Source organism: Helicoverpa zea, chromosome 30 (genome assembly GCF_022581195.2).
Source record: "Helicoverpa zea isolate HzStark_Cry1AcR chromosome 30, ilHelZeax1.1, whole genome shotgun sequence".
In the NCBI taxonomy this organism is placed as follows: Eukaryota; Metazoa; Arthropoda; class Insecta; order Lepidoptera; family Noctuidae; genus Helicoverpa; species Helicoverpa zea.
The window spans coordinates 3,737,939-3,763,376 of NC_061481.1; the positions used below are offsets into that span (position 1 = coordinate 3,737,939).

A 25,438-nucleotide genomic window follows, 5' to 3' on the forward strand; every position below is an offset into this window, starting at 1 on the left:
AAAAAACAAATAATTAAAAGCAGTTCACCACGAACATGTTACAAACCAAATCACTTTCTTTTGTTTCAATTAATAATTTGGCGCGAAACTTCGCCATCTTTTTTTTACAAATAATTTTGTTCATAGAGCTCTTTACTATTTGTATGGTTTTGTTTAACCGTTACCAATCTTACCTAGGGGTATTGGGTTGCCCGGGTAACTAGGTTGAGGAGGTCAGATAGGCAGTAGAGTAGCTCCTTGTGGCACACTGGTACTCAGCTGCATCCGGTTAGACTGGAAGCCGACCCCAAAATAGTTCAAAAAAGGCTAGGCTGACGATAACGTTTCGTTTCTTCGATGACGTTTTTACCTGTCGTAAAAAGGGCGTTGTGACGTCAATATCTTTTACCTGTGTTTATAATCTACTTAAAATATATCGTCTTAAGGAAATTAGATATACCGGAATACCATAACAGGTAAGGTTCTGACGTAGGTGCGCGGGAAAATGCGAACTCGAAAGAGTACGTACGCAAGAAGTTTTAAATTCATTCATACCTGAAACAGCTTATGACTAAGTATATATTTTTTATATTAAAAGACCTTGAGTTTGGAGACGATAGGTTTGAAAATAAATAGTAAGAAAACACGCTTTTATAACTGCACGGTCAAAGTTAATTACAAGATCTGTCTTACACAGCTATTATACGATGTTCCATCATGAAGTTCCAGTTCATATCTACCGGCTCCATCATCAGATCAGTTCGACAGTACCATATTATTGTATCGTCATCAGAACTACATACAGTTGTCAATTTTCGTGACGCTACATCAACTTTCAAAATATTAGGAAAGCCGTGCGTGAATTTCTCTAAAAACGCAGATGAAACCGCGGGAATATAGTTGTGATCTGTGTCCATAGAAAACAATGTATTTACTCGTATTTTTGTGTACAAAGAGAACACCTGCTTCCATTATTTGCAATGCAAAATGAACAGACAATCAGTCAATATTTTTTCAGTAGTTTTCCAACATGTTATAAGCACATTATGTCTATTATTATTGTAATCGACTTTGACCTTGAAAAGTATAGGTAAATATGTATTTTGGGTTTATTATTTTAAATGGCGTCCTTGACAGCTGTCATTAATTTTGCGTGTCGTACAATGTGCCTACTATAAAATTTGAATTGATAAAAAATATGATAATTTGCAAACTTTTAAGAGGGCTATCACAAATTTTCGAGTTTTATACGAGTTTTGATGCGTCATTATGCTTTGGATATAGTCACAAAAAAAAAAACAAAAATAAGATTAAGAAAGTTTGATCATTTATCTTGGGGCTGTTTTCAATAAATATTTTAATTTGTCCACGTACATCAGTAAAATCTTTGTCTCTGCAAAGGATGTTTCATAAAATGTTGCTTTTGGGAATCTTTTGATGCTTCAGTACTACTAGGATATAGCAATTTAACCATTTATAAAAATGTTCAAGATACAACTATATCTTGTACTTGTGCTTGCTTACACCAATTTATTACAATTCATACAGTAATACACCAAAAATAATTCTATAAAACTGAGAGTTACTGACAATTTTCCGTACAAAACTATATTTTTTATCTATGAAAGTATAATCCAAATTCAAATAAAACATATTTAATAATTAAGGTGGTATTGTTATAAAGCTTGAAAAAAATAATTGGTCTATTTAAAAGTAAAACAATATTTTAAAATAATTTTTGTTTGCAATGCAAAAATCAATATAAATCTTGTGACGCGCGGTGTTCAACTTTAGTCAGCGCCAAGCGCTTATCGAGGGAGGACGTATCGCTCGCTGTTGCGCCGCGCAAACTCGCCGGAGCTCGAAAAATATAGCGCAACCTGCGCAACGAACTCGTTTTGATACTAGTGAGTTTTTATTTTATTTATTAGTTATAATGATCTGATTGAAATGTAATATACACAAGTATTGACCCATGATATTGTAATGCGAAAATGTTATAGATTGGGTTCTCTTTTTTTGATGTTGGTTATATAGAAATATGTACGTAAATGTCATCGTCGTTAGTTTCGCTGTTGCATAATAATATTATTGGATATCTTTGATTCTTGCAGGATAATGAAAGCATATTTAATTCAGATTATCAGACTCAATCGGATACCAGTACAAATAATATGGTAAGTATTTTTTGTCACTCGCAACAGACATATTTGTTTTAATAAACTATTTACATTCCTAGTTTTTATTGTTGCAGGAAAATGAAGATACAATACATGGAAGACGAATTATAGATTTTAGTTTTTTTATAAATCAATTACTTATACCTAATTGACAAACATGGTGAAAAGTTTGGTTGTCGATTAGATAATTTAAAAATTGTAAACGATTATTTGTTTATTGTAACTCAATCGAGCTATTCTAGGTTATAAAATTCATCGGTACAAATAATATTTCATAAACTATAAAACCAATAAACTATTTCGAAAATAAAAGTGGCAAAGTCTCAAGTTTGTTTGTGCCGCGTGGCGGTCCGCAGGTGTGCGTTGCGTATTTCACTAGACGCACACGCGCGCAAGTGCTGCCGGCTATCGTCTAATTTACCTAAACCTGAGCGATTCGATTTTGTAATAGCGCTCTTAATAAATTAAATGCTGTTTAATGTTTTCGCACAAAAAATACTTAACGGATTATAATTTTTTTGGCTGTCATTTGAACATCTTCAACGGTCGTTAGGGTAGTGAGAGATGACAACCAGTCTTACCAAGGGTACTGGGTTGCCCGGGCAACTGGAATGAGGAGGTCAGATAGGCAGTCACTCCTTATAAAAGACTGGTAATCAGCTGCATCCGGTTAGACTGCCGACCCCAACATAGGGCTCGGGAGATGATGATGGGGAAAATATGTATATTTTTGTTTGTTTGTACTATAAAAGGCTTCGAAGCTACGGAACCGATTTGAAAAATTATATCACTGTTGGAACACTTTTCCCCAATAACATAGGCTATATTTTATCCCAGTACGGGCAATAGTTCCCACCTGCCGCGGGTAAAATCGTATAGTACCTCAATATTTAATTACTTAATCAATCACCTTTTAAACAGCCGCTTTTCTCGAGTCCTTGTATTTAATTCCACAAATGGCTTAGTTTTTATTTGACAATCAAATAAATTCGCGCCAAACTGTGAATACGTAATAGCTACGTGTTAATTAGAAACCGATTCACATTTCTTCTTATTACGTACATAGTTTTTGCGCTCAGTTTGAACTATTAAAAAAAACTTAACACCAAATTATAGACGTAAACAAACAAAAAATATAAACTCTGCGTCAGAGAGGTATTTGCTACGACATTATGAAGTCACTTCCATAAATTATAGTTTATTTATGGCTACATAGACACGTAAAATAAATTACTAATAGTTTAGAAAAACACAAGAAAAACATGCTCTCATAAAACACGTAAAATCATTACAAGACTTTACTAACAAACACAGCTATGATACGATGTTCCATCATCAAATCAGTTCGACAGTACCATATTATTGTATTGTCATCAGAACTACATACAGCTGCCAATTTTCATGACGCTACGATCCTTGGAAGATGGTTCAATTAGTTACCTTAGATTCCATTACATAGTTACATACAGGTCGGCCTTATAAAATCGTGTTTATAAAACCGCACTCACAGCTCTAAACAGGTTGAGTATTACCTAAGTAAACAACTAATTATAAACCGTTTATTTTTTCAGATAAATCAAATAACAACTACAAACAAGCACACATTATCTGGCGGCCAGGTGTTAGTGAACCAATGCCAGACTACAGACAACTTTTCCGAGGTCAAACAGGCCTTAGAAACTGTACAAAAGAACTCACAATACCTACAAAATGACAGAGAAACATACCTAGAAGATGTTATGGAACTAATCAAAGAAGAAACGAACAGTAAATCGATACCTAAGGTAATCGTAACACCCGAATACGATTACCAGCCCTCAAATATCGATTACACGCAAAAGAAATCGGTAACAAACACCTATCTTACCGATTATGCAGAAAAATCGGTTCAGCATAACGAATTGATGCAGTTATTAAACGAAAACTATGACTTTTCACCTGAAATGCCTCAAAATAATGGTATGGGAAGCTTCGGCCACGAAGAAATCACTCAGATCATGAATTACGTACAGAATGAATACAGCAACACTTCAAATGATGCTTATGTTACAACGGACTACGCTTTCCCCACTCCCCCAAGGTCGGAAGCCGTTCCGAGCCCAATGTCAGCATCCCCAGGGTCATTTTACCCCACGAATTCAGAATACACACTATCCCCCGAAAGGTCCCCTATCTACAACAGCGATTATGAGAAATACCAAGAAATCCCCCATTTTGATGAGGAAAAAGAAAGCACAGATAAAAAATCGCGGGAAAGGACCGCCTCTATGTCGTCTATGACTTTAAAACAGTTTAAGGATATGCAGAAAGATATCGTTTACAACTTTTCTAAGAAAGATTGTTGTCAAGTAACGAGAAAGAGTTGTCAGGAAATATTCCAGGAACATTTGCAAAGGGTTGAAGAAGGTGTTAGGAAGAATATGTGCCTGGAAATGTCTAAACGGGATCTGAAAGAAGTTTATGGGTAAGTTTTTTTCATCATCATCATCATCATCCTCCGAACCTTTTTCCCAACTATGTTGGGGTCAGCTTCCAGTCTAACCAAATGCTGAGTACCAGTATTTTACAAGGAGCGACTGCTTGTCTGACCACCTCAACCCGTTTACTCGGGCAACCCAATACTCCTTGGTTATGGTTCTCAGACTTACTGGCTTCTGACTAGGTACCTGTAAAGACGGCAAAAATGTTCAATAATAGCCGGGACCTACAGTGCCTCGTGTCTCAAAAAGTAAAAGAACCGTTTTCATTTGAACTATATAATATTTTTAAAGGAATCGAAATATTTTCTTAATTTACTTCCTTTTGAATGCATTTTATATTCTAATTTTAACATATAATCTGACAAAGACCTTTACAAATTAAATAGCTTGCAAGCTTGGAATCGCTTCACATTAGAACGATTTTCCTTAAATAGGACATATAATATACTATATATACTTATATATATGTAAATGCGAATAATATACTTGTTTGATATTATTTTTCCTCGTTTCGACGCAGTTGCGTCAATCACTTGCAAAAACTTAATATGGAGAAAATATATAAATGATTCATAAACAAGAATGATCTATTAAAACAATAAAAGAAAATCTTTATGGTCGGCCAACGGTACTCTAGTGCGTCATACTATCAGATGTGGTGTGGCTAACATAATAATTAAAAATAAATTATAACTTAAAAATACTACAAAAATACACTTTTATGAATGCATTTAAAATATTTATAAGACTTTACTGACCAGTCCAAACACTGCTGTGATATGATGTTCCATCATGAAGTTCCAGTTCTCCTCCATCATCAGATCAGTTCGACAGTACCATAATATTATTGTATTGTCATCAGAACTGCATACAGCTGCCAATTTTCATGACACTGCTATCCTTGGAAGATGGTTATTACTTAACTTATAGGCGTCGTCTTAATTGGGAGCGATCGTACGATGGCGCGATGCGTTTTTCATCTCACGATCAAAATGGTCGTACGATGACATAACAGGTATCCTAATAGATCGCGCGATGTCTATCGTGCGATGCCGTCGCTCGATGGCTGGCGTCGCGCTTACGCCACTTTAACGATGGCTCTATATAGAGATGCACAGTTTTTGCTGTCGGGCAATATTGCTTTAAAAATTGCAGTACCTACTGTGTGTCACTGGTGTTGGCCCTTGCCCCTTTCGTCCCGCGCCCTTCGCGCGTCGACGCATCCCGTATGTAACCAATTAGGACACTCAAAAGAGATCTGTTGCTTTGATTACATGGTCGCACGATCAAACGTATCGTACGATCGTTATTAAGCATTTCATGTGCTAGCAATATTACTTGCGAGGTTCAAATAGGACACTGATGAAATCTGTATGTTTGAACTCATCGCGCGACAATAACGCATCGTGTCATCGTACGATCGCTATCAATTAGGGCGACGCCATACACACCTCTTTCCTTTATTAAAAACCGGCATTTATTTTTATGTTATTTTTATTATTTTCCAGTGTCCTCCACCATATAATATTGAGTCTATCGACCACCTCTGACAAGGAGGACATGCAGTACGGACTCTTCGCTCTCATATGCGACAGATTGCTGGCTCAGAACCCTGCTCTGTTCGTCGGTGATGGTAAGTTGAAGGTCAAGGTCGAAAAAGTTGAAGGTCAAAAGTGATAAATGTCTAAGGTCAAATTAATAAAAGTGATTTCAAATTAAAATTAAATTATTAAAAACCAGTGTCAATCATCTATTCATTTGGTGATTTGCTTCCCAGATATATTATTTTGACATTATCTCATATATTATGTGTATCCTTTGTTGGAGTTCCTTACTGGATAAAATAAAATCTCATACAACACTGTTTAAATCCTATCTCTTGTAATCAAATCCACGGATAGTTTGTTTATTGAAATAGGCCGTAAATTGTTTTTGATAATTCACATTCAGCTTTGCATGGAGCGACTACCTATCTGACCCTCGAAAACCAGTTACCTGGGCAATACGATCGCCCTTTGTAGTGCCTACTGGTTACGGATACTATAATGAGGGAACATATTTACTTTATTTTTTTACCTTAAAAGCTTCGGAACTACTGAGCCTATTTGAAAAATTCTTTCACTGTTGGGAAGGTATTCCCGAGTAATAAATATAGTTAGGTACCTATGAAGCAATTCCCCCAGTTCTAGACGCGGGAAAACAGTCTTGTAACAAAATTGTTTACTGCACAACCAAGCCAACTTTTAGACTCATGAAATTCATCAGACTTACTGTGTGATGGTCGTTTCCCATATTTTATTTATCTGTTGATTGGCTATCTAGAGATAGAATTTCTCCACAAGCCTCATATTCCTATCTCTAGCAAGCAAATCAACAGACAGCATATTAGGAACAGCCGTAAGACTAAACAATAACCGATGCTTCTCTCTCCACAGCAGGCCTAAGTCTTCTGAAGTCAGCAGCGCTGCGGTGTCCTCAACGGCCGATCCTCACTCGATACCTGGTCCAGTGCATCCGAGCCGCCATTAAGAGCGATCCCACTGTGCTTACTACTAAGGAGTTTGTGTTTCATGAGGTACGTCCAGTCTTCTTCTTATGGAGTAAGCATCATTATCCGAGCCTTTTCCCAACTATCTTGGGGTCGGCTTCTAGTCTAACCGGATTCAGCTGAGTACCAGTGTGCCACAAGGAGCGACTGCCTATCTGACCTCCTCAACCCAGTTACCCAAGCAACCCGTAACCCCTTACTTAAACTGGTATCAGACTGGCTTCTGACTACCCGTAACGACTGTTAAGGATGTTCAATGACAGCCGGGACCTACAGTTTAACGTGTCATCCGAAAGCAGTCCGAAAGAAGTCAGTGAGCAGCAGATTTTAATCACCTAATAAGTCCAAGCAGAATGCACCACCTTCAGGTTCCCAAGTGCCGGTGGGAGTTCATATTGGCGATGAAGTCAAGGGCCATACGGCTAATTCGGTAGACCCCGAATCCCACATGATCTCCCGAAAAAAAAGTCCTAGTGTCAGAGTTTTCTCAAAGAACCTTGACGGCCTGCGATGTGGAATTGTAACAACGACTGCTACTGATCCATTCCATTGATACCATTCGGGGACATCGACTTTACGTACCTTCCCTGACATAGAGGTATACCTAACATCCACCACCACACCACCAACATCCAGACTCCTGGCTGCTTTTGTGAAAGTTTTTAAAACCCTCAAAGCGATGTCAGCCAATAAGTTAAATTAGGCGTCATCATCACCCTTTTTTACAAGAAGCAATGAGCCTTAATCACCAGCACGCTCAATGCGAGTTGGCAATTGCAGATCTTGTAATTCGGGGTTCCCCAAGACGTATTCCTCGTGGAATGAATGCGAGTGAGCGAACTGCGCTGGGACTAACAGTCGGTCTTGAAGCCTAAACAATAACCGATGCTCCTCTCTCCATAGGCCAGTTAATTAACGGTATATTCTGTTTTCCAGGTGGACGCTCTAGGCGACAACTTGGTGACGGCCTGTGCTCGGGCCGGCGACCGCTGCGCCGACGTGCTGAGCGAGCTATTGCGTCCCAGCGACGCCCAGCCGCCGCTCTTCCGTCCGAACCACACCAACGCTGATGGTGAGTAGTACTCACTCTATACTGTGTGTGTATACTAGCTGCCCGACGTGCTGAGCGAACTGCTGCGTCCGAGCGACGCCCAGCCGCCGCTCTTCCGTCCGAACCACACCAACGCTGATGGTGAGTAGTACTCACTCTATACTGTGTGTGTATACTAGCTGCCCGACGTGCTGAGCGAACTGCTGCGTCCGAGCGACGCCCAGCCGCCGCTCTTCCGTCCGAACCACACCAACGCTGATGGTGAGTAGTACTCACTCTATACTGTGTGTGTATACTAGCTGCCGACGTGCTGAGCGAACTGCTGCGTCCGAGCGACGCCCAGCTGCCGCTCTTCCGTCCGAACCACACCAACGCTGATGGTGAGTCATCTCCCGAGCCTTCTCCCAACTATGTTGGGGTCGGCTTCCACTCTAACCGGGTGCAGCTGAGTACCAGTGCTCTATAAAGAGCTCCTCAACCCAGCTACCCGGGTTAACTGCCACGTAGGTCTAGTGGTCGCAAGCGCGACTGCTATTTTATGAGGTCTCGGGTTCGATTCCCGAGTCGGGCAAAAATTGTTTTCATAAACTTTCGCAAAGCAGCCCGTAGTGTGGAAGTTGGTGGTTGATGCACCCGTCGCTAATGTCGATCCTGCTTGTGATCTCTCTCCGGTGGTGTCGGATTGCCGTCCCATTATTGCGCTATGAAAGTGCACCTGAGTTTGCGCAAATGCTTGTGCACTACAATTTGTCCTGCGCAGCCGGCTGATCTTCTTATATGAGAACAGCCGTCGTAGCCGATAATCAGCAACACAACAATATTCTTGATCTTTGAATTTAGTTGCAGACCGTTTTTGACATAGAAATTATACTATAATTAACTATTCCTTATTACATTCGCAGGTTATACAGCGTTGCATGTGGCGAGCAGTCAGCACAGCGCGGCTCGCCCGCGCCTGCACACGGCGCACGTGCTCATCGTGCACGGCGGCATTGAGATCACTGAGGGGGTGAGTGTGTATATGTGTACATATATCTAGTGTATTCTAGTGTATTATCCTCATCATCGGCCTTTTTATCACCCCATTGCTGGGCTGCGGCCTCCTCTCACACGGAGAAGGATTGAGCGTTAATCACGTACGCTCAATCCGAGTTGGTGATTTCAGACTTTATAGTCCAGGTCCCCTCGGGACCTCTTATTAGGTCGATTCAAGGAATTCGACCTTCAATAAGCCATTATGTCCAAGACATATTTACAACGTACTGACAGACTTAGAGTTTTGGTACTCACCTGACCTGGAATCAAACTTAAACACTCATATTTGAGAAGTTGATGTTTTACTCGCTTGGCTCCTATAACTTTCCCAAGACAGTTTAACGAATACGTTGAGCCGAGACGCCTCTCAAACCGCGGGTAACTAATACTACTAGTAACTAATGATTCTTATTTACCCTCAGGACCTAAAAGGCGGTGACACAGCACTCCACCTAGCAGTGAACTCTCCGAACTGTGACCTTCAAATGATCCTCATGATGTTCAAGCAGTTCGAGCGCAAGGACTGGAGGATGTTGGCGCATTATCCTAATCTCAGGTGAGTCAGACCACTAATATACTAACTCACTCATGTGTTATACCAACTCACACATGTGTTATACCAACTCACTCATGTGCTATACCAACTCACTCGTGTGTTATACCAACTCACTCATGTGTTATACCTACCCACTCGCGTGTTATACCAACTCACTCACGTTTTATATCAACTCACTTGTATTGTATCAACTCACACATGTGTTATATCAACTCACTCGCATTGTATCAACTCACTCATGTGTTATACCTACTCACACATGCGTTATACTGACTCACTCATGTGTTGTGCCAACTCACTCGTGTGTCATACTAACTTACTCATGTGTTATACCAACTCACTCGCATTGTATCGACCCATGCATGTGTTATACCAACTCATACATGTGTTATACCAACTCACGCGCATATTCTCACTCACCGCCCACTCATCAACATCTGCCTAATCTTTGGCAGTCTTTACGGGTATTCAGGAGCCAGAAAGTCTGTCAACCAGTCTTACCTAGGGCTATCGGGTTGCCCGGGTAACTGGGTTGAGGAGGTCAGATAGGCAGTCGCACCATGTAAAACATTGGTACTCAGCTGCATTCGTATAGACTATAGACTGATAGCCGACCCCAACATAGTTGGGAAAAGGCTCGGAAGATGACGTTTTAACCACGTGATTTACATTGTCGGTACCTAAGTACCAGTCACCCTTAAATATACAAGCTGTTGATTTACATCCGTGCCATAGTCAAGGACGTAATTATACTAATGATTCTCAACCCAAATCAACAAAAAAATTGGTATTGGTTTATTCGGAAATTCGTCAATGTCACCTACCCGTTTTCAAACTCGGCGCGTGTGTTACTGGCCTCAAAACCGTGCTGCGCTCTCACACTAACGTAAACACAAAGCATACGCAACGATCACTCATGAATTTTATTCATAAAATTGGGTTATTTCTAAAATACTATGACATTACAATGACAAAAAAAGCAGCGCATATTAACTATTTCCAGTTTACTGTAATTTCAATCGATTATTTACGTATTTAATGTCAACCTCCTTAAGTATGGCACACATGCAAATCAACACCTTGTATAAACATTCAAATATAAGTTATCAGCACTAATTTAATTTTATTTTGTTTCACAGCACGAAAACGCCCCTGGATCTCGCCCGCCTGGCTACAAAATCGTCGACCAGACAAAACTACCCCATCGAAGTGCTGGAATTCCTCAAAAAATGCCGCTAAACGTACAAAATACACCAGAAATTACAAGTAGTGCCTTATAGAATTCAAAAAATGAGTTACAAGAATTTTTTAGTTATGCACTTTATAAAGATAGAAAAACACTGGTACTCCATTTGAGTAGACATTTACAAAAAAAAACAAAAATATGTTTTTTTTTTTATTTAAAAACTCGATTAAAAATAAAATGCAATTGAAAATATTAAATCAAAAATACAAGAACTTATTCAGTTATGCAGTAGTTTATTTGTTTAATATGTATTTGTGTTAAAAATCCAATCAAGATTATTTTATGTCTTTTCAAAAAGAGTATGAATCCGTGTTTTTATTGTTGTTTATAAATACTTTTCGGGACTCTGCAAAAGTGGTCCGTTTTGGGGTATTTTCGTAAGTTAAACGGTAAGTCTGACAAAGAATGTCTGAAAATGCAGACTGAACAAACGTTACGAATCTTCGACTAGGTTTTCGCTGTGAAAACCTAAATTTTCGAAGTTTACACAAAGTAACTGAATGTGGAACGAAAAAGAGGTTGTTGAGGATTTTATGATTGCATTGAAAAAGTTCTCAGAAGTAAGGAACTCTTGCATGGAGTTAGACATAAACTGAAAACTGGTTTTAAAGCTACGGACATGACAATGACAAAAAAACGTATTGAAAAGTTCGTATTCTAAAACGTTAACGTAAAAAAACCTTACATAAGTTTTTTTTATCGGGATGAGTTAGTTATTCGAGGTAATTCTCGAAGCGACCTTTTGAGGTGCACTTTTATTCCTCAGAGTGCACCTGTTAGTAGCGCTAATAACAATTACTACTAGAAGGTGCCTCGTCAGGTCCGGTGCACATCAAAACGGTGCCACTTCGAGAAATACCTCATTTTTTAACACTTATATGACAAAACAAAGAATTCGGAATTAAATAAATCACAAAAAAAGCAAACATAAATTCACAAAGGAATGGAATATAAAAAAAAAATACCATTAATGATAAGTTTCGAAAATGACAAATTCGCTCGCAAAATCGAAAAAAATGAGCTAGAATATATTCTATGACGGAAAATGAAATTGTATATATTAAAAAATGATAAAAGTATATTTTTTGATAATAACGAGTATATATTATTACATATTTTGAGAAACTGGTTGTGCGTTTAAGGAATCGTTAATTTTGTTAGATTTAAAATAGCGTTTACGATATTATTTCGCGCCATTTCTATGATTGGATAAATATTTTGAAAATGATTTTTTATTTCGAACTTTAAACCATTGAAATTATCATCCATTGAAACCATTAAAATGATTTTTTTTTATTGGCCTAATGATAAAAAAAAATACAAATATGTCAAACTGGATTTTGGGCGCGAAAATAAAAGTTTTATAGGTTATTAATTTTAGAATTAACTGTGCGATCAATTAATAAGTATTAAATATATTGTTATTAAGTCATTTTTACAATGTTTTTAATCAATAATAAAAAAACCCAACCAAGGGGCAAGAATAAAAATGGCGAATCTGAAATGAGTGTTTAAAAATAATGTAATAATGGCCTAAAATTTTTCAGTCAAAATATCTATACATTTTGGTACCATTTATTTTTATTTTTTTTATACTTAGAATTAAAAATAATGTTAATTACGACCTGGGGCTTACTATCATAATTACTGATTATTGATGATTTTGACATAATGAGATTTTAGCACAAGTTATCAACCAATTTTGAAAAAAATATGCCAAATAAATTAATCAACGTAGGTGAGATTCCACCGGTGTGTACTGTAACGCACACAAATGTAACTTCTGGTGAACTCGCTCTAGCAAACAGTAATACATTGCGTGCGAACATTTCTAAAATGTCCGCGAAACTGCAAACTTTGTGCCTGAACACACGCTAGCTAGGTGGACTTACGCAGACTTTTTTGTTCGCGAAAAAATGACGTATGAACGAATAAGTTTTGGTGGAATCCTACCTTTTTACGTCACGAAATTAAAAGTTAACGAGATTATAGTAAGCCCGATTCTGACGCTTTGATTACAAAAAACAAAAGTTTTAAATTGACTTTCCTAAACTGTGATTTAATAGGAATAAGATCAAGCGTCAGAATTATAGGTTTTTAGATATTAAGCTGTGGCTTAGATTAGGGCCTTTTATTTTAGTGGTTCGAAGTGAGCTGGTATACAGTACGCTCAGAATACGACTATTGTATTGTCATCAGGACTACATACAGCTGCCAATTTTCATGACGCTACGATCCTTGGAAGATGGTCTTAGTTACCTTAAATTCCATTAGGTACAGAGTTACATACAGGTAGATGAAAGCGTGGTAAAAATCATTGTGGATATAAAATATTAGGCGTACTGTAGTTCGTAGCAACTGGTAAAGAGCATAAAGTTTGACATAATAAATGTTTTAGTGTTTTATACTGAAACAAAAAGTTACAATTATGAATAACATAGATGATAACCATTTTATTAAAATAACAATTTAGTTTTTAAGAGTACCTAGTGTTAAGTTTTCAATTTGTTTTGTTTATAAAAGTTATATATGTATCAAAATAAAGCAGACGAAAAATAAAGCACAATCTTATATATTTCTGTATATATTTTCAAAAATACTGGTGTTACAGTTTTGATAAGTTAATAAATATGTGCTTTGTTGAACTTTATTCTTCATCATTTGAATAAAAAATGATTTTCGTTTTACACAAAAATGCAATTTTATGTCTGCTGTGAGAGCAATGTGAAATTTTATAATTTTATGATCTCTATTTTTGTCATTTGTCAAGATAAATAAAAGTACATGCATACGAAAAACAAATTGTTTTATTTTTTGCCATTTCACAAGGCTTGAAGGAAGATCCTTCATGAAAATTAAATGGAACTTACTTTCAGATACGTTCTCTACATTAAAAAAATATATACATATATCAAAATCGGTCCACCCAACTCCGAGTAATTGGTTAACAAACTTGAAGTTAATTTATTATAAACTATGTATAGAAACTAACATGTCTTATATTTCCAAAACCCCTATAGATTACACATAGATATTGATTGATATACAAAAAAGGTTGTTGTATATCAATGGTTAACGCATAATGTTTTATGTAGATCCATCTGATCCGTATTTAAGCCGGGTATCCACTTAGGTTCGCCGTGGTTCGCGAACGCGCCCGCTCCGCAAACCAAACATAATGTCGTGATCGCGGAGCGCGACTGGAGCACGATCGGAGCACGGCGGAACGCTCTGGAAGCGGTTTTTTGCGCGAACTCAAAGTGTGGGTCCACACTGCGAGCCTAGCACGGTTGCGACGACGGGCGCGAAGTATCAAACATATAAAACTCGCCTTTGCGTCCATATTGTAGTGACTAAGGCGGAAGCCTAGTGCGATGGGACTGAGCGAGACAGCGCGCGTAAGTTTCAAACACTTCTATCTTCGCGTTCTGGCCACACTACGGGCCTAGTCATCGAGCGACTCAAAGCGCGGGCGGCGGGGGTAACAAACCAGTTCGATCTTGTCGTTCGGCGTATGTGTGTTTATATTTGTTTGTCTAAAAAATGGCGATGAATACTGAATCGTTCATAAGTGCAATTCAATCTAAACCACCGATCTGGCAAAGCAAACATCCACAACACAATAATCGCACAATAACAAGAAAGTTATGGAGTGAAATAAAAGAACAATTTCCTGGAAGTGAAGGTGTTGCACTCCTGATGTACGTCAAACCGCTACAAGAGCTCGCGCCTTCACTGTGGCCACCCCACGCCACCGCTCGCCGCGCCTGCCTAGGCTCCAGTCACCGCGCTTGCAGTGTTGACCCACACTAAGGGGAGCGCAGTTTGTTCACTGATGTTGCAGCCTAAGTGTGTACACTGTACACGTCCACGTTCGCGGAGCACACAGTGTTCGCAAACCACGGCGAACCTAAGTGGATACTAGGGAATGCAATCCCGACTCGAGATTGCAAATTCGAGATCACGTCTAATTAAAAAAAAATTAAATTCAGATGACTGAAAAAGCCAATAACTGCTTGTTTGTGATAGTGAGGTTAATTAAAATAACATATTACTCGAAAGAAAATAAAAACCTTTATTCTTTAATCTTACCAACTAAATAATAATCAGGTTGTAAGGAAATTAACGTAGGTAAATTAGGTAATCAAAACAATAAGCTTATTTCAAAGGAATTAGGAAAAAGAGTGATTTTGAAAATGACTCCTTAAAAAACAAAGGGTATTAATAGTTCCATCTGCTAAACGGCATCTAATGTCCGTTGCAATGTACCCCGCTGCTGAGAATGCCCTCTCCGACTCAACGCTGGTTGACAACAGCGTGGCGAAGCAATTATATGCAAACTGCAAAAATCGCCCCCTTGTTCCTCCACACTCAAGCAAATCCATTTCTTTTTTAATGGTAGATTCTAATTTGTCTAAGCTCGTGGACGTATATATACGTGCAAAAGGACTTGGTTGTGTGTGTGTTGCGTCGCTAACCACTACCGCCCAATCCCGTCAATCTCGAACGGGATCTCGTCATATGATGCGTCGGGATTGATCCCGAAAAATTACACGAGATCTCGCGAGATCGGGATCCCGCGGGATCGGGACTGCATTCCCTAGTGGATACCCGGCTTAAAATATACGATTAGTTAGATACATAGAACGCAAAGCCGGGTCCAGAGATGTATCATCTGCCAGATCCGATCACCGTATCCGTATCGTCGACGCGTATGTGGGCGCGTAATGATACGCGATCTCGATACGCCGTTATGATACGACCCGTCCCATGTCGAGTCGGATTTTGTTCGATCATCAAAGGTGACTACATGACTATTGTGAAGATACGGAGTCAATAGGAGGTGTCCACAACTTCATACGGGGCATGATACAATACGCAGATACGGTACGGTGATCGGATCGGGCAGATGAGACCTGTCTGGACCCAGCTTTAGATTCCTTCATGGTCGTTATTATAGGGTATTATTACCCAGATTGGAGGTTATTCACAGCAAAATAAAACAAAAAAGTAGAGTCTTCAACTGTTTATTTGTTTATTCTCATATTTCGAGATTACTTTGACTCATGCACATTTTCTTTACAAAACTGACATCACATTCACACACACATATATAACGGGAATATATTCAGAATTTACAATTAAATGCTGATTCTATTGTATTGACAAATTTTAATGCCACAGTCTAACAACATTTAGTAGTACAATGTTTTCGACAAAATCGAGAAGGAACATTTATTTAGACTGTGACTTATTTTCCTACGGGGTTTTTAATCGTTTATTAAATAGTCAATACATAACTATACATTGGTGTTTCTGTTGCCTAGAATTAATCTTTTTACAAAAACACTCCGTTCAGTACTGAATTTAAAATTCATGGCGTCATCCGCCATTTTGGATCGTAAATTCGACACTGTTGTAAGTATTTACATTGTTAACTTAGAAAATAATATTAAATACAGCTGCTTATTTGAGTTATTTATAAAGCTTCTTTAGAATATTTACAAGGATTGTGCGTTGAGATTTAACTACTATTTTTACATTTAAAAAAACTTGGCATCTTATATTAGACTGTACAATCGATCTATTTAGCATCGAAAACATTTTAAATTCAGTACTAAATTAAATTTATAAAAAGTTCCGATCTTATAACCTTTTATAAAAAATTCGATCTTAAAATATTATTTCGAGATGTCAAAAATTTATCGATCACATCTTTTTTTTATACATTTATTATCAAAATTGAAAAAAGTAGGTCACTTGTACATTCGGAAATCTGAAAAATTATAGAATGATCTAGATTTTTTATCTAGAAGCGAATTTATTCAAATTTTCTCGAGTCAAATGACATACTTTTAGCATTTTGATGTTATCACAGAGTGTAAATGTACATAGCTTTCTAAAATTCAAGGCGATTATATTAATGTATTTTCAAGGAATTGTATGCGTAAGAAAAAATATTTAAAACATATACTTAGCTTTAACCACAGGGTGAAATGGACCAATGCACCGTTGACACATTTTCCGAGACTTATAAAAATATAAAATTATAAAAGAAATTGTGATTCGAAACGCATGGAAAGTATGTCATACGCATACAATCCCGAAATTTGCTGTTTTTTTACTAAAAATTCCACGTTTTTTTTTGCAAAGAAAACTACAAACTGAGATCATATTTTTTTTACAATTTTTTTCGTAAATTTGTATTTTTTTTTTGTCATTTATACGTTTATAAACTACCATACGATATTAAGAAAATTGATTACTACTACTGAAAATAATAAAAAGTAATTGAAAAATAGAAATAATAATGCCAATTTTTTTTTTTTACTCTTGTCAAGAGCTTGTCGCGAATGGAAATATATTATTTATAATTAAAAATTATTTTTTTACAATAACTTTAATACTTAAAATTATAGATAATAAGATGTACTTACAAAAGAAAACTTCGGTGGATATTTTTTTTTTCACTTGTTTTCCTCATTTAGATACATTCACTCACTTTTATGTGACTCGATTACTTACAATTAGAAACTGAAAGCGACATTTGGGGAGCAACTGCGGCGCAACAGTCGGGCAACTGTCGCACAGCTGTTGGGCAACTGTGGGCCAACAAAAACCTCACCCATTCGTTATTAAAGCTCGCCAATTTTATCCTAAATAAATTTAATACTATTTAATATTTAACCATAAACCGCAGTCCTACCCCAGATCTCGCCAACTTAAGAGCTAGTAAAAAATATGGAATATTTATTTTTTTTGAACTTTTTTTTCCTCTAATAAGAATAATCACAGTAAGGAAAGCTTCGGGTAGACGGAGAACGTTCCTTTCAAATATATTAATAACAAAAACATTAGTAAAGCTATAAGAGGGACTGATGATATTAAAGTTTTTGGGGCTAAACCGTGGAGCAAGTTTATACTAGCTTACGAAAGCCCCGCAAAACGAAAGAAACGTTATCCGTCGCAATGCAAAATCATCATTAAAAAAAAAAACAACTGTTCGCATTGAATAATACTCCAAATATTACTTTTATTAACCATTAAAATTTTGAACTGGATTTTTTTGAATTTTAAAATTGCACCATTTTTTATAATTTTTTTGTCCTTTTTATACGGATTACACTAACTTATGTTCTTAACATACAATTGAGCGGACGGGGCGACTGCGTGACCACCACGCGACGGTAGAAAATTGGTCACGACATTTGAGTATTGTGATATAGTTAGGTCAAAATATCGGGCAAAACTGTCCTAATATCGGGCAAAATTGACCAAACATTGGGCAAAACTGTCCAAAAATCGGGCAAAGTTGTCTTTATTGATCTAGCGTCTAAATTATCGAGAAAAATAACCGTACCATATCGCAACCTCAACATCTTTCTCTTCCCCCCTTTATTTCAAGTCGGGTAACTTCCCCGTGGCACCCACACAGACGCAGCGCCGCTCTCACTACACACGCACACAAACACGAACGGATCACATACATTTTGACAACTTCAAAATTAGGATCGCGCGTACACGCCGAGAGACATAATTCCTTTTTTGAAAAGTAAATAAAAAAGAAAAATACTTAAATTTAGAACCACGGCTTTTTATCTCTTGTATATAAATTAATTAACACAGTATTGTATTTTTTTTTCGAATTTATTAAATTTAAACGTAAAATAATTATTATTTATTAAATTTTCGTTAAATCGGAGACGAGATGTAATAGATTGGTTCAGTTTAACTAATTCTCTAGAAAATTAACCCTTAACGAATTAAATGCTTAACATATTCGGAGTTTTCTGTACCAACCGTATTACGGACCTCGTCTTCAATTTTTCAAAATTTCGACTGCATGGACCCAGCTTTCTAGATATGTTCTACTTGCCATCAAAAAGATTTATTTATCAAGTCTAACAATAAACTATTTTAAACAACTATAATACCTTTTAGAATTCGAGTTAATTAAAAAATAAATGTCAAAATAACCAATTCGAAATGTCAAAAAATTTAATGAAAATTAATATTTGAATTATTCCAAAAGGTTGTATAGTTACAAGCTGCCAGGTACAAGTTCAATAACTTTAGAACTACCCTCCGAAAATATTAACAGTTTTAAAAATACCGTTCGAAGCTAGTTTAGAGAACTTATCGATAAATTTTGACGTATCGAATCGTTGCGTTTATCGATATTAAGAAAAATATCGATTTAAGTATCTAATGTATTTTCTAAATATACAAAGATAGAGTTGGAATTCAATAGTTTTACGCACGATTTGATACGTTCAAAATTTCAACCGGTTTCAAGTTTTTCAGAAGGGAGAATTTGCGAAGTGCAAAAAATTCCAAAAGACCTTTGGATTTTTTGCAAATTATCTGCTGTTAAATCGCTAAATTCCACCCACATAACTTAGACACGCTTATGTTAAGACTTTTTGCATCGAAATTAAACCTTATACACAGTACCGGAAGTCTTTGATATCAAAAACCACCTTATTTAGAATCTTCTTTTCTTAAAGTCGTTGAACCATAAACTTAACAAGACCTAGTTCATTTTGACACCTAACAGTTTTTCTTCGAAACATAACCTTTTCAGACTTCAAGTGTATCTTACAGCGTGTTTGACGGATTTCAGTATTCTCTAGCTCCGGATTTCCGGTAATTCCGTGCTGTTAGATCCGGCGGCGGTAAGTACCGGTCGCGGTGGCTGGTGGCTCGTGGCTAGTTGTCGCAGTACACTGGGAGGACGGGGCTGCGCGGCCAATCGGATGTCTCTTCGTTTTCGCTGCTTTCACTGCCCGATCTGGTGAGAAATGGTTGGGTTAGTTGCTGATTTATATAAAGTAGGTATCTGTCATAGTTTATGTGAAATTAATATCAAACTTTAATATGTAATCGCAAAATCAATGGATAGAGTTCCTTATGTATGTGATGAATTCTAACTAATATCATAAATATGAAAATAACTATGTATGTCTTTTGGTATGAGCATGAGAAAGGACATAGGCTACATTTTATCCAAGTGCAGAAAGTAAGTAGTTCCATTGGGACAGAGGTGGAACAATGGAGGTCAACAAGTCAACACTAATATGTATTTATATCAACACTTAAATAGAAAACTGTGCTTGTTAGTACCCTAAAATAATAAAAAAAATCACTACTAGGAAGCTAGACTATCCCCGAGAAATATATGCTATATTTTATCCCGGTAAGAAATTACGCCCGGATGCGGGTGAAACCAGAAATAGCCAGTTCTACATATAATTAGATGGTTTATGTACCTGTTCCTGGTGGGCGTGGAGTCGACGGCTAGATGTTGTTCCTCGATGGTCGGTAGCACTTCCCGCAGACGGTCCGTAGGACGTAGTACCTGGGTAACAAAATAGTTATATGATTAATTTGTTAATTAAATATATATGTAAGAAACTTTATAGCTTATTATCGAGGTATGGAGAAGATAATCTCGTTTTTTTATGCACACCAAAATATTTGCAGTTGTTACAGTCTAAAGCTAGAAAGTCTGATTGCCAGTTTTACCTAGGGTATTAGGTTGCTCAAGTAACTGGGTTGAGGAAGTTCGATAGGCAGTCGCTTCTTGTAAAACACTGATACTCAGCTGTGTTACCTTGGACTTTAAGCTCGCTTGAACATAGTTGGAAAAGGCTAGACAACTATGTTGGAGTCAGCTTCCAGCCAACCTCAGTACTGTAGACAGAATATTAAGTATATTGTACTTATGTTGAGCGCTGACTTTTGCACTCAAGTACAACGCAACGGTAGTTTTTTGTTTTTTATTTTTCTTACTGTTGACGCTATCTTGTATATGCTTTAGCTGGTTTTTTAACTGACTTCTTAAAAAGGAGAATGCTATCAATTTTGATGTTATTTTTCCTCGCTCATATCTCCCGCATTTCCCAACCGATTCAAACGATACTTTTTTCATCTTTGTCCACATGCACAGCTTACCTTGAGCGTCCTCTCGGACAGCCTCCACACGAGGCGCTGGCGCTGGTCCCGGCGCGCCTCGCAGCGCTCGTAGCGCGCCGCCGCGTGCCGCACGCGGGCCCGCGCCGCCGCTAATGTCGTGTCGCACATCTGTGGGACAATGGTAGGTATTAATATCACATATAGTAATATCATATTAAAAAAAAGAAAAGGATAGTTTTCGCAATAGTAAATGGTAAAAGGGTAAATGTGTCGAGACGTCGAAGTGGCAACGTTCGGTTGTTTTGCATCACAAGAATAAGTATGTGTGACGACGAAGGTTAATAGTGATACTATAGTTCGGCCATTCAGAGAATGCGTTCCTGACACGTCGCGATTGAACTGACGACGTAACTTTGCAATGGCGTTGCAGTTACGATAAAAATATTTTTGCTGGTTGTTTACCGTTTTAACAATTGAGGAGCATTAAAACAACATTATTATATCAATAATCAATGAATGTTATAATTTTGTGCCAAACTGAGTGTCAAATAACTTGGTAAACAATATTTTTCTAAATCTATACTGCGCTATTACAAGGTTATGTCAGCGGTTTATATTTTGTAGTGCTGTGCTAAAAATAACAGGCAAGTATCGTAATCTGTTCTTATACAGTTATAATATAAAATAATACGTTTTGATTTTCTTTTTAAGAATTGGAAAATAATGGACTATAAGACTTAATTATAACGTTTATGAAATATAAAAATAAAACTATGACCAAACCGCATTTTTATACTTAGATTAAAAATGGTAACCCCAAATGGCGTTATGGGCCGCCATTTTGTGACGCTAAAACAGTCGTCCGTTGTCGTTTCGTGCGCATAGACCACGTTTTTCAAGTGTTTTCGATCTGTTTTTATTTGATTACCCGGCTTTTGTTAGACCGAGATATCAGGATTGATTCTGTTATTGATAATAATATAATTATACATGTAGGCGAAGATGATGATGAAGACACCACCTCCTCAAGCAAATCGGAGTCTGATTAATATTCTGTTCGCACATTCAATTCAATGTACTTGTAACAAAGAATAAATAAAACAATTTTATTATATGAATATTACCTTTTTTTGGTTTCCACTTAAATAACTAAAATATAAAACAAATGATTCCGCCAATTTAAAACGAAAATAATCTTAAAATAATGCGGCGGTTCATTTTGAAGGAACGGTAACGAACTCAGTGTTATGTTGTGCCCATCACTAGTCGTGACTAACTGATAGGTGTCAGGAACGCATTCTCTGAACGGCCGAAGTATAATTAGTCCACATTTTAGATTGGCAAAAGATATTGAAGACGTATTTTTTTATTGTAACTAAACATAGACCGTCTTACCACAAAAACTTTTAAACGTCAGTTTAAGCCTTGTCTAAAAAAATGACAAATTATGACGTTGACATATGGTTCATTTTGCAGCCACAATTTTTTTAGACAAGTGTAAAATAGGCGTAATAAATATTTACTAAGATTATAACGCAACAAAGAATGAGAATGGGGCTTCGTGACGTCACGTCTACCTAAAATTTGTTGTTTAATATGACGTAGCACAAAATTCAATCATTTATGTCAATAATTGTTGTATCTTCATTACTATGTGTTTGTGAGAGAAAAGATACAGGTACAGTGTACGACATTTAACCCGTTGTATGCCGCGAGACACAATTGATTTCCTATTGTTCTATAATTAGCGGCATACAAGTGGTTAATTGCTATAAAGTTACTGACTACTTTAAGCAATTTTGATGATATACAAAAGATCCTTAAAAAACACAAGCTTGCACTAAAAAGGCTTATGTTTTATATTATAGTTAAATAATAATAAACTTACATGGCAGTGCAGCTGTATCTGCCGGGCGAAGTCGTAGAGATAGTACGCGTGCTCGGGGATCGCGTCCGTCGCCGCCACCGACCACTCCGCTAGCTGTTGCTCTGTGCAGACAAACATTGTGGAATGTTAGTACATGGTATATTTCATCACATATGGGCGTTCAAAATGACATTAAATTAGAGTTTAAGTTAAATAAATCAGGGGAAAAGGCGGATAAGAAATTGAGTGAAATCTCATCAAGCAAGTTGCTTATTTGGTTTCGTGAAAAACATAAATGGAAATTAATGAAACATTGGGAGCATTAGCATCTATATAAAAAGTAAGCTATAATTATTTTTCTAGTTCCTTAAATTAGTATATTGAACAAGCAACTAAACTCTTCAGCTTTATTGGTAAAGAGTATCTGTTCAGATCGACAACCACTTCTTTTTGTGCCAGTATCTTTAATTTTCATGTTAATTTGCTTTAGTTTTGTAACCGAACATTTTGTCGCATATTTTTCTGTCTGTTTTCTAAATGTGTGTAACTATGTACATAAATGATCAAATAAAGGTAAAAAGTAATGCTCACCTAGTTTATAATACAGCAGCACTAGTGCGAGCTCGCTAGTTCGCACGTTGGCGCAGGCCGCGTCGCAGCTCACTATCTCCAGCAACTGGACTAACTCATCTTCCTGTTCACAAATTATATTATATGTTAGATATTTATTCTCTTTAACTTTTATATAGTTGGTTATGATGTCAATAACATAATCATGGAGTAAGGAAAGATGAGAGGAGATGCCAAAATTGCAGGCAGGTCAGGCAATGGTCCGTGGTTGGGTGACCATATTGTCAAGAGTTACACCATGTTTCGGAAGGGTAAATTGGAGGGTTCCAGTAGTCATTTGAACATCTTTGGCAGTCGTTGTAACTGTGTGTGAGTGTGTAACTGGGTTGATGAGATCAGACAGGCAATCGCTCCTTGTAAAGCACTGGTACTTATATATTAGCTGTATCTAGAAGTGACGGTGGTCTAGCGGGTAAAGAACCAACCAGGTCAGGCAAGTACCAATGCAACTTTTCTAAGTTTGTATGTACATTCTAAGTATATCTTGGACACCAATGGCTGATAAAAAGGTGAAGGAAAACATCTTGAGAATCTGTCTTATCTTATCTTAAGAATTGTTGAGAAGATGTCTGAAATCACCAACCCGCATTGAGCAAGTGTAGTGACTAACGCTCAATCCTTCTCCGTGTGAGAGGAGGCCGCAGCCCAGCAGTGGGACGATAAAAAGGCTGTAACGAACGAACTGCTCGTGTGGACGCCAGTGGCCCAAAGTTGGGAGAAAGGCTCGGGAGGTGATGATGAGGTGTTTACCTGGCAGACGACAGGCAGAGTGCCAGCATGGAAGGTGAGCATGGCCCGCAGCAGTCGCAGCCAGTCGAGCGCCGTATGAGCTCGGCAGCCACCCACTAGAGACAGCTTATCCACGATAACTCGCGACATGCGGGTGACGTCGCCTGCTGTGCATGCTGACTGAGAGATTGATACTGAAACAATTACATTGTAATGTTAGGAACTTGTCATGGAAAAATTGACACAGTCAAAATCGTTTATTGAAAGTGCCCTAATAATGATAATAATGGCGTCCACGGCCGATATCAGCCACGGCGGCTGTTCTCATTTAAGGAGATCAGCCAACTGCGCAGGACATATTTTAGTTCACGAGCATTTGCGCAGATACAGATGCACTCCCTATTCCTTCACTCACATAACCCGATGGGACGGCAATTCGACACGACCGGAAAGAGATCAGGCGCAGGACCGACTAAAATAAAATAGCCACTACTTTTGTGTTAAAAATTACATAGGAATCCCCAAAATCGCCACCCTTTTAAAGTGTTATGGCTCGGAAGAAGTGGGGACGCACCTTCATCTTTGTCAACAAACTGTCTATAGTGACAGTGACAGTGCATGGTACTCACCCAACTCCTCAACAGAGATGCTGCGCTTAGTGTTAGTGTCTGCGGCGTACTGCTCGAGCGCGATGTTCATACACGACACCGTGATGCACGGCACGTGGCACGGACGCACCTTCATCTTTGTCAGGAACCTGGACAAGAGCAGTAGAGAATTTTGTTAGTACATGTCTTCTAGAACTTTCGAACAGTCTATGTCATTCCACAAGATCCCACCAGCAAGATCCTCATGGGACCTATTGTAAAACCCAAAATACTTTTATGGTTATCGGCAAAAATAGGGGTTGAACCTTTTAGGAAATAATAGGAAATTAAACAACCTCGTTAAAGAACGCTTCGCACACGGCGCAACTTTGGTTGAGGTATCTAACAACTTTTTGCAAGGTTTCTGTTAGGAAAAGGTGCTGTAAGGCCACAATCCTATTTGATAGTATGTAAAGAGCCAGTTGTTACAGCAATAGTTGCTTCATATATAAAGCGCTATTTGTTGTATTTGTTATCGATTCCTTGCTGCTCTGCGGACCTATTATTTGAATGTGCGATGCGGGATGCGGTCTACCCAAGACCCGGATAGTTTGCGCTTATTGGGGAAAGCCCAT

General features: G+C 37.7%; 2 protein-coding genes across 4 annotated transcripts in view; one reads left to right on the forward strand and one right to left on the reverse strand.

Moving 5' to 3' along the window:
* LOC124644648 overlaps window positions 1–13,873 on the forward strand; it is a 69,461-nt gene extending 55,588 nt beyond the window's left edge. For both annotated transcript variants that reach the window (XM_047184141.1, XM_047184140.1), the window contains 7 exons: window positions 3,731–4,623; window positions 6,148–6,272; window positions 7,075–7,214; window positions 8,124–8,259; window positions 9,141–9,247; window positions 9,696–9,829; window positions 10,969–13,873. In XM_047184141.1, coding sequence (XP_047040097.1) covers window positions 3,731–4,623; window positions 6,148–6,272; window positions 7,075–7,214; window positions 8,124–8,259; window positions 9,141–9,247; window positions 9,696–9,829; window positions 10,969–11,068 — 1,635 coding nt within the window. In that variant the 3' untranslated portion in view covers window positions 11,069–13,873. The remainder of the gene's footprint in view (window positions 1–3,730; window positions 4,624–6,147; window positions 6,273–7,074; window positions 7,215–8,123; window positions 8,260–9,140; window positions 9,248–9,695; window positions 9,830–10,968) is intronic.
* Window positions 13,874–16,086: 2,213 nt separating this feature from the next.
* Window positions 16,087–25,438, reverse strand: part of LOC124644576 (cyclin G) — a 39,808-nt gene continuing 30,456 nt past the window's right edge. For both annotated transcript variants that reach the window (XM_047184042.1, XM_047184043.1), the window contains exons 5-11: window positions 24,846–24,973; window positions 24,238–24,410; window positions 23,449–23,551; window positions 22,879–22,979; window positions 21,030–21,158; window positions 20,345–20,433; window positions 16,087–19,866 (exon numbers count right to left, since the gene is read on the reverse strand). In XM_047184042.1, coding sequence (XP_047039998.1) covers window positions 19,785–19,866; window positions 20,345–20,433; window positions 21,030–21,158; window positions 22,879–22,979; window positions 23,449–23,551; window positions 24,238–24,410; window positions 24,846–24,973 — 805 coding nt within the window. In that variant the 3' untranslated portion in view covers window positions 16,087–19,784. The remainder of the gene's footprint in view (window positions 19,867–20,344; window positions 20,434–21,029; window positions 21,159–22,878; window positions 22,980–23,448; window positions 23,552–24,237; window positions 24,411–24,845; window positions 24,974–25,438) is intronic.